At 40.1% G+C, this 9,077-nt stretch overlaps 1 protein-coding gene across 2 annotated transcripts; it reads right to left on the bottom strand.

Moving 5' to 3' along the window:
- Positions 1 to 2,534: 2,534 nt before the first annotated feature.
- Positions 2,535 to 8,361, bottom strand: ccdc28a (coiled-coil domain containing 28A). 2 transcript variants are annotated; one of them, XM_053509371.1, is made up of 6 exons: positions 8,196 to 8,361; positions 7,183 to 7,344; positions 5,163 to 5,320; positions 4,908 to 5,062; positions 4,527 to 4,549; positions 2,535 to 3,618 (listed from the first exon to the last, which is right to left on the bottom strand). In XM_053509371.1, the coding sequence occupies exons 2-6, from the start codon at positions 7,341 to 7,343 to the stop codon at positions 3,561 to 3,563; spliced, it is 555 nt and encodes a 184-aa protein (XP_053365346.1). In that variant the 5' UTR covers position 7,344; positions 8,196 to 8,361; the 3' UTR covers positions 2,535 to 3,560. The 2 variants fall into 2 exon arrangements, with proteins under 2 accessions (XP_053365346.1, XP_053365345.1); XM_053509370.1 differs by having other exon boundaries at positions 2,536 to 3,618; positions 7,183 to 7,347; positions 8,196 to 8,359.
- Between the last annotated feature and the right edge of the window lie 716 nt (positions 8,362 to 9,077).

The following is a 9,077-nucleotide window of genomic DNA, read 5'->3' as shown; positions in this document are numbered from 1 at the left end:
ATCACACTTATTTTTAGTGCTTATGTTTTAAGGGACAGTTGATTGTGATCATAATTCTGATAACTTCTGATAAGTACCAAGCATGCAGTTGTTTAAAACACTGCAAAAGTTTTTAAAAATGAACTGTTTACGTTCTTTAAGAGGTAAACAGATAGAAGAGGTTGCCTGTTGACGATCACCTCTGACAAACCAATGCTAGAGGAATGATTAAAAATCTGTCACTTGTACTCTCATTATCCAGTATAGCACCTTTAAGAGTAATCCAAACAAGGAAGACAGAAGAAGGTTGTTAATCTTCATCCTTCAGTCATCAAACAATGTAATGAGCACATGAACCTGTGCTTACGTACTGTATCTTTACAGAATTGCCACGCACTAAAAGAAAGGGTGTCGTAGACCATATGTGCCGGACACACTTATAATCTGTCAACATGGCACCTGTCGGGATCGGTTGTATACACACTGTACTCCTCCACTAGTGAAGAATGAATATAAGTGCAACGGATATCACATGCACTATGATGTTTGCTCTGACAATATTGGCCGAATGTCTTCAGTACACAATGTGGTTCCTACATTATAAAGTATCTCCTTCTTAGAAATGCATAAAACGTGGCATCTTTGTGCCTCATCAATAACACACTACAGGGCTTCGTGCTGGTAGAAAAAGCAACTGTTAGGACAGAGTTCTTTCTAGGAAGATTTATTGTGATTGCCGATGTGTCTTATTTTTAATTTATAATAAACATGTCATTAAAAGAAGGAAAACTAGGGACCTCATTTACAATTCAAGCACGACTTCAGTGGGCTTAAAATTCTTAAAAGCTGAAGCTATGAAAATAGTTTTATTTTAACAGGTTTCCTTTCCTTTTATCTTTACATGATTGAGTTTTGTAATTTATAAAATAGGTGTCATGTTTAAAATAAGTGTGTGAAGGTTGACTGGCGGTCCTACCAGTCATAAAATAGGAATAAATCCACTGGTAATCACCATTGGCCTCCGCGGTGCCTAGCTGGACGACAAAGGTTCCTAGAGGGATGGATGGAGGAAAAGGGTTTATAATTATTATATTTATTTTTTGTTCATCATCCACTGCTGGACTGCTACAAAATAATTTTTGTAAAAAAAAGGGTAAAACAGCTTCTTTTGTGTCCACTTGAGACCCCTAGCGGTCAAAAGAAGAATTACATCTGCAAAGTGCATCAGGCAAGATTGTTCTTCCAAGGTCGCAACTCCAAGGCCCTGTTTGATTGGACCAGTTTTGCAGTTCTAAAGCTTAAATTCTAGATTCTTATTATTCATTTAGACATAGGTTTCTAAATTCTAGGAAATTTTTTAAAACTTTTAGATATGGAGGTACGAGCTGCAGCTCAGAACTGGTTCCATGCGATGAATAAAATGTTAAAGGGCAGATACAGTAGCTGTAAAAGTCAGATAAGGGTAAGGACAGAGTTGGGTTAAATCAGATGTTAGACTCTTATGCTAACAGCAATGGTTTAACCAAGACAATATCACGGTACTTGTACATTCAGTGGCCACTTCATTAGGTGCACCTTGCTAGTACTGGGTTGTACGGCTTTTGCCTTCAGAACTGCATTAAATTTTTGTGGTACGGATTCAACATGGTGCTGGAAACCTTCCCTAGACTTTGCGGTCCATCTCGACAAGGGCATCTCACAGTCGCTGCAAATTTGTTAACTACAAATGCGTAATGCGGATCTCCGTTCCACCGCGTCCCAGAGGTGCTCTGTTGGATTGAGATCGGGTTACTGTGGAGGCCGTGTGAGTACAGTGACCTCAGTGTTTTGTAAAAAAAAAAAAAAAAAAAAAAAAAACAGTTTGATGATTTTAGCTTTTTGACATGGCATGTTATCCTGTGCTCATAAAGGGATGGATACGTTTAGCAACAATACTCAGGTAGGCTGCGGCATTTAAACCATGCTTAAGTGGTACTAAGGGGCCTTGCGTTGTATAGATTTAAAAATAAGTCAAATGTAGAATCTCGCAAATTGTGACACACGCTTTCAAAGTTTGTGTATTCAGCAAAACATTTCCATCCCAATGCACGGCATTGGCCGTGTAAGTAACAACAATTAAATTCACTTTCCTACACTGTTTACAGTTTCTAATTCTAATTTTAATTCCAATTACCTTAGACATGCAACACAAAAACCTTAATAAATAGTTATGCAGAGATTCTCTTGTTTTGGAAACCTCCTTTTTTGGATTTGTCTGCATCACATGATTCATTTTACCAAATACACCACTCAGAGATTGGGGAACACTGTGGAATGTGTAAATCCTCCATAAATACTGGAACTTAAATAGTAGGTGACCTTTCGTGCACTTTGGAGAACATTGTGCCACTTGTGATTACATCTAGTGCTGTGAGAAAGTATTTTTCCCTTTCTTAAATTTCACAGTGTGCCCCACTTAAATGATTGAGATCATCAAACAAAATAACATTTTAACATTACACAAAGACAACCCACATTAAAACAAAGTTTTAAAATTATGATTTTATTTATTAAAGGAAAAAAAAACATCTAAACATGCCTCGCTCTATGTGAAAAAGTAATTGCCCCCACTCCCCTGCTAAACAATGAATGCCTGATTACTGTCAGACGTGTTGAATCAGGAAATCACTTTAAATCGCTGCGATTTAAAGAAATAGATGAGAAACAAAGTAATTGACATGGATCAGTCTGGAAAGTGTAACCTAGTCATCTCTAAGGCTTTGGAACTCCAAAAAGGGGCAAATACTGTCCACAGCACTGTAATTAGTCTAATGAATAAATAAACAGAGACTGTATTTATAAATATGTTTAAACACGTTCATAAATACAGGCTCCGTTCATTTATTCAGGACCGGGGTGCCAACACTTTGTTGTCTGTTATTGCAAATTGTCCATACAGAAGATGAATGTTTACTACAAATTATATTATTTAGATCAAAGGTCATAAGTAATTAAACTTTATTAATCACATAGAGGCTAACACACATAAACCATTAGAAATCCCCAAATTATACAAGAATTAAAATCTAATTAAGAAAAATATTAAATACTTAAATTAAGAAAATTTTTTTTAGTTTAGACTGTTATAAAAACAATAATATTTTCCCAAGCATTCTGAGTCACACGATCCATTCCTCTGCATTAAGGCAAATACTCCTTGGCTTAACTAAAAGCAACAGGCTTCCCACTCTCCTCCCAATACCTCTCTGTTAACAATGCCAAAACACAGTGTTCAGTTAAAATGCTTAAAATATTTATGTAGGAAAATAAGAAAAATAAACATGGTTATTAAATAAAGTGAATAGTCATCTGCATATTCCAAACATTCTCATATTGCACACCTGTAAGGCATCGTTCAAGATCCAAGGCAAGATCCAAATATTGTGATGTAGTAAAGATACAGAATCTGAAGACAGTCGCAGGAAATGTAATACAAATGATGAGGGTTATGTGACATTTAAGACCAAACTGTGTAAGTAAGCCCGTTCAAGACGTTCACAAACGCAACAATACTGGCTGAGACGCGTCTGACCCGCAACATTTCACACGTTGGAGGACGGTCTCTGGGCTTCTTGGTTATCAGCGAGGTTGAGCTTTTGTCTGGAAAATCATCATTAAGGAATGTTCAAAACTCTGTAAGAGCAGCTAAGACATTGTTTTTATTTTTATATTAATAATCTGTGTGAGCAGTTAAAAGCTTGTAATACTGGATGCATGATGGGAAACAATTCTGTAAACAATCTTATGTTGATTTCAGCCCAAGTCGCCCTGGTCTTCAGTTAACTGTTTGCTCTTATATCAAATACATTAAGGTTGAGTCAAAAATTATCCACACTCCGGTTATATTAAATGCCCGAGTGTAAACGCCAGAGTATGGAACAGAAACATGCTGTGTCCCTGCTAAGAAAAAGTTCAGAAGTCAACCATGAGCTAGAAAATGGCTAGAAAAACCATCAATGCTTACAGTTTTCTAGGACTCTCAAGGGCCAGAAGTATTGGAACATCATCAGAAAAAAAAGGTTTAACAATCGACAGTGCTCGTTACAGTGAGACACTTATTGAAGAGCTGAAGACTTAACCCTGGATTGAACACAGAGGACTGATATCCGAGGGCGCCATGATTCCACGTGACGATACACGTCCACACACTTCGCCAAAAATTTAGTTTTGAGATGTTAAAGCGTCCTCCCTGTGGTGCTGATCTTGCGCCACCTGTCTGGTCCCCTGAAAGCTGACTTACGGGGATGACAATTTAATTCTGATGAAGAACTAATGGTAGCGGTGCATTCGTGGCTCACAGTTTAGACTAAAACAAGTTTTAATGAGGGAATACGAAAGCTTACTGACAGAAGGACAAAGCGTATTAAAAAGCAAAGAGATTATGTATTTCTTAAAGTGAATTACAATAAATTATACAGCCAGAGTGAGGATAATTTTGGACTCACCCTTGCACGTGTGCGTGTGTGTGTGTGTATATAAATAAACCAATTGAAACTTGGAAAGGATACATCGAAGAGCTCAATTCTTCCAGCTGAGATAAAAAAAGAAAAAGAAATGTCATGAAAAACTATAAACAGGGAAATGCATCAATGTCATTGTTAATCTTTTTTTTTTTTTATTAAAAAGACATTCACATAGGAATATACTGTAGGCATACAACAAAACATGGTACTGAAAAATATACACAATGTGATTCCTGAAATGTTTCAAATGCATGTGAAGTAGTAGTTCAGTAATACTCTAAAATGTGTATTAAATGAATATTACACACAGTTGGGTAAAAATAAAAAAAATCCTACGAACCTTGCCTAAAGACTTACCTAGTTCTATATATTACACAACTAATATAAATGCAGAGAATTGCACAGGCATAAATAATTAGTACTTACATTCAGTAGAAGTTTGTCCATATTGGTATCGCAGGCGAGCTTGCGCTGGTCCGCAGGTACGTCGTCCACCTCTGCGTTGAGGTCGAAGTGAAGTCGAGCGAGTTTCTCCTGCATCTCTCGAACATGCTCCATTTGATCAATGGAACACTCGTTGCCTTGTACATAAAAGGAAAGATCACACTTTTTTCCTCTTTTTCAGTTTAATTCCGCTGCCAAAACATCACAATACGATTCTAGTTTAAAATACCAGCTTACCAAACGCCTGAAGTTTTCCAGAGTGAAAGTCATTGAGGAGACTAAGCAAGCCTTTCTCCATCTCCTGCACGTCAGAGACGTCTGTGAGGAACGAGTGCTGAATAGTGGAGTCCTGGTTACTCAGTTGACTCTGTAGCTTTGGCTTATCTCTCACATTTCTGCATATCATCAAAAAGGGACAGCCATCAGTCTATGATTTGGAATTACTGTACGCTTAGGGCATTTTCCATTGAATTGGAAAACGTTGATTATGTGCCATCTGGTGACAGGATCATGGGCACCCAAGACTCATCTATGTCCAAGGGGACCAAAGGTATCAGAACACATCACAGCCTGCCGTGCACAGAGTTTATTTAGCGTACAAAGATTCCAATGCCACCAACCCAGGCGCCAAACTCCCCAGATCCGAAAAACACAACAACCCCACAAAGAGTCACATCTGGAGGGTAGCACAAGGGAAACCTGCTGTTATGGATAATGATTGTATAATATATGGCTAAAGGTTTTTAGACACCTGACCATCACACAGATCTGTAGGCCTTCCCCAAACATTTACAAAGTTGAAATTATATAACAATGACATTTTAGCATTACAGTTTCTCATCACTTAAACGAAAGGGCCTGAATGTGGCATAGAAATGCACAAACACAGGTCAATGAACACATGGTTAGCCGAAAAACTTGAGTGGATGGCACAGAGCCGTGACCTCAACCCCAATGAACTGAAATACTGACAGCATGTCTTATCGTTCCTGACATCAGTAATGCTTTTGTGGCTGAATGGACACAGCAATCTTACTCCAAAATCTAGTGAAAAGTCTTACTCAGAGGAGTAGAGAAGGATTAAAAAAGGACTTAACCTGGAATTGGATGTTCAAAAAACACGTATGGTTAGGTTTCCACAAACTTTTGGCTGTGTATAATAGTATTATAACTTAATACTAATACTAAGTTAAAATTAAATCTCATTACTGTACAGTTAGTTAGTTAGTAGACATCTAGACTGAGCAAATGTAAAAAACATTTGCTCAAATGTTAAAACGGGTTCATCGATTTTAATAAATTTCCACATGGGTTTACTCCAGGTTCTCTGGTTTTCTATCAACAAGAAATATGCTTGTACTGTAGGTAGGGAGCTGCAAATGAGTGTGTAAATAGGAACGGGGTTCAAAGTAGTTAGCAATGTGCACCTCCACGATCACGGACTCATGTCCGTGTGTGTGTGTGTGTGTGTGGAGGTTGTATGTTCTGGTTACACTAGATTCATCCCACAATCCACTTGTAGTGTTAGAGGGAATGTGAGAGTGTGTGTGTCCTGCGATGGATTGGAACCCTGTCCAGAGTGCACCCTGCCACAGGCCCCTACAGTAAGTCCTCTGGGATGTGCTTCATACCTTCTGCGACCCTGTACATTATAAGTGCCATCATGCCTAGTATAACTCTAGATCTATCACCACTGAGTTGGCCATAATAATGCAGTTACTGTGGTGCAGTGGTAAAGTGCTCGCCCTATCATCCGGAGATCGTACCATCCCCGGGTGATGCTGTTTTCCTCTCACAGCCGGAGGTCTAGAGAGAGCTGATTGGCCGAGCTCTCTCAGGGGGGAGGGATGGGAGGTACTTGCGCTCCCACATTAATCACGCTTTACAGCCAATCAGGGGCGTCTGTGAGCTCGCGCACGCGGAAGGAGCGGCTAGCGCTTTACTCCGAGTGTGGTACTCCGCCCCTAACGGTGCGTGAGCGAGCAGTACGAATAGATGCGGTCAGCTGACGTCACACGGTTCGGAGGAAACAGGGGATAGTCTTCGCCCTCCCAACTGAGTGATAGTAGTAGCCTTAATGTGGGAGCCCCCTAGTGACGGGGAGGAATTGGCTACGACTAATATTGGGGAGAAAATTGGAAAACCCCCCCCCCCAAAGAAAGAAAAAATTATGCAGTTACTAAAGATGAACGCATGTTGCATCAATGCATTAATAAAAAAAAAAAAATAAAAAAATAAAAACTTTGCCACGGCTCACCTGCGAAATTTTGTCTTCTGGTTTGAGTGGGTGCCAGTGCTGGTGCCAGTGAACCCTAAAGTCCTGCCGCTGGAGCTGATGTTCTTGCGCGCCGTGACTGGCGGAGCAGCCTGGTTGGTCGAAGGTCTTGGACTTTTTCGTTTCAGTTTCCTCTCCTCCATGCTGCTATATTGTACAACATCCATGTCTTAATCTCAGTATTAAACACTGAACACGTTACACAAGGAGTTCAGAAGCAGCTAGACGAAACTAATCATCATCTCAATAGATAAGAAAAGAAGTCAGTTTGTTTAAGGAATCTGTTATTATTTCTTTAATGATCAGCAGAGGGCAGAAGGAGCACGAGGACAGGAGGGCAGAAGGAGCACAGGAGGGCAGAAGGAGGACAGGAGGGCAGAAGGAGCACGAGCACAGGAGGGCAGAAGGAGGACAGGAGGGCAGAAGGAGCACGAGCAAAGGAGGGCAGAAGGAGCACGAGCACAGGAGGGCAGAAGGAGCACGAGCACAGGAGGGCAGAAGGAGCACGAGCACAGGAGGAGCACGAGGACAGGAGGGCAGAAGGAGCACGAGAACAGGAGGAGCACGAGAACAGGAGGGCAGAAGGAGCACGAGCACAGGAGGAGCACGAGGACAGGAGGGCAGAAGGAGCACGAGGACAGGAGGAGCACGAGCACAGAAGGGCAGAAGGAGCACGAGCACAGGAGGGCAGAAGGAGCACGAGGACAGGAGGAGCACGAGGACAGGAGGGCAGAAGGAGCACGAGCACAGGAGGGTTCCTACTCTACATCCACCAGCTGGTTTGTTTACATTCAGAGCTTCGACCTTATACACACTTCAGTCTAACTATATTAAACTAACAATAAAAAGTTTTACTGTAATTATTAATAAATGAGTATTACTCGGTAGTTAATCGCGTCAGTGGGAAAAAATAAACATTAATTATATAATCTATTGTAATATTTAGCGACTTAATAAACAAATGTGTACAATGACAGCTACAGATAAACAATTACCTCCAAATGTAGACTTCTCCGTTAAAATGAACAAGAATAGTTTCTGAAACACATGCCTAGAAAGCCTGAAAATGCTCCTTTTTACAGATATAAAACGCAACTCCTGCACTGGATCCAGGAAAAGTTTACAGACGCTACTTCCGGGTTGAGGCGCGTGACGTCATGTCCTTTATCTACGTCACACAGAGAAAAAAAATACAAACTGTTTTAACTCTTTAAAAAGAAAAGTTGCATTTTTATCACAGAAAACGTTATTTCAGGGTCTTTTAATTTTATATTATTTATAGTAAACCTATAAACCCTGTGCTCTGTTTAACAAAAACATGACTTTAAGAAGCTGAGACATATAAATGTTTTAGTTTTATTTATTTATTTATCTGGACATGCTGTGGGTGTGTGTAACCGGATCTGATAAAATAAATAAGAATGTAAGTCTTTTTTTTTTTTTTTTTTTAATAGCTGATTATGTCGTCAATATAGTTCTGCCTTTATTCCACTTTATATTTGTCACTTTGCACCCACGGGGTCCAGGTTCGATTCCCACCTCGGGTAGCGTTTGCATGTTCTCTCCGTTCTTGATGAAGGGTTTCCTCCGGGTACTCCGGTTTCCTTCCACAGTCCAAAGACAAGCAGATTAGTCTAATTGGTGTTCCCAAATTGCTCATAGTGTGTGTGTGTGTGTGTGTGTGTGGCCTAAAATGGATCGGCACCCTGTCCAGGGTGTACCCTGTCTCGTGCCCTAAGTCTACTGTGATAGGCTCCAGGCCCACTGCGACCCTGTACACAGGATAAAGACAATGAGTGAGTGAGTAAATCATGCTGATATAACATTAATATTTAATAAACATGATATTCAACATGTTGTGCATTGTGTGATGATGC

Source organism: Clarias gariepinus, chromosome 13 (genome assembly GCF_024256425.1).
Source record: "Clarias gariepinus isolate MV-2021 ecotype Netherlands chromosome 13, CGAR_prim_01v2, whole genome shotgun sequence".
Taxonomy (NCBI): Eukaryota; Metazoa; Chordata; class Actinopteri; order Siluriformes; family Clariidae; genus Clarias; species Clarias gariepinus.
The sequence above is the reverse complement of the archived record's forward strand: the minus strand, read 5'-3'. Positions and strand labels throughout refer to the sequence as shown.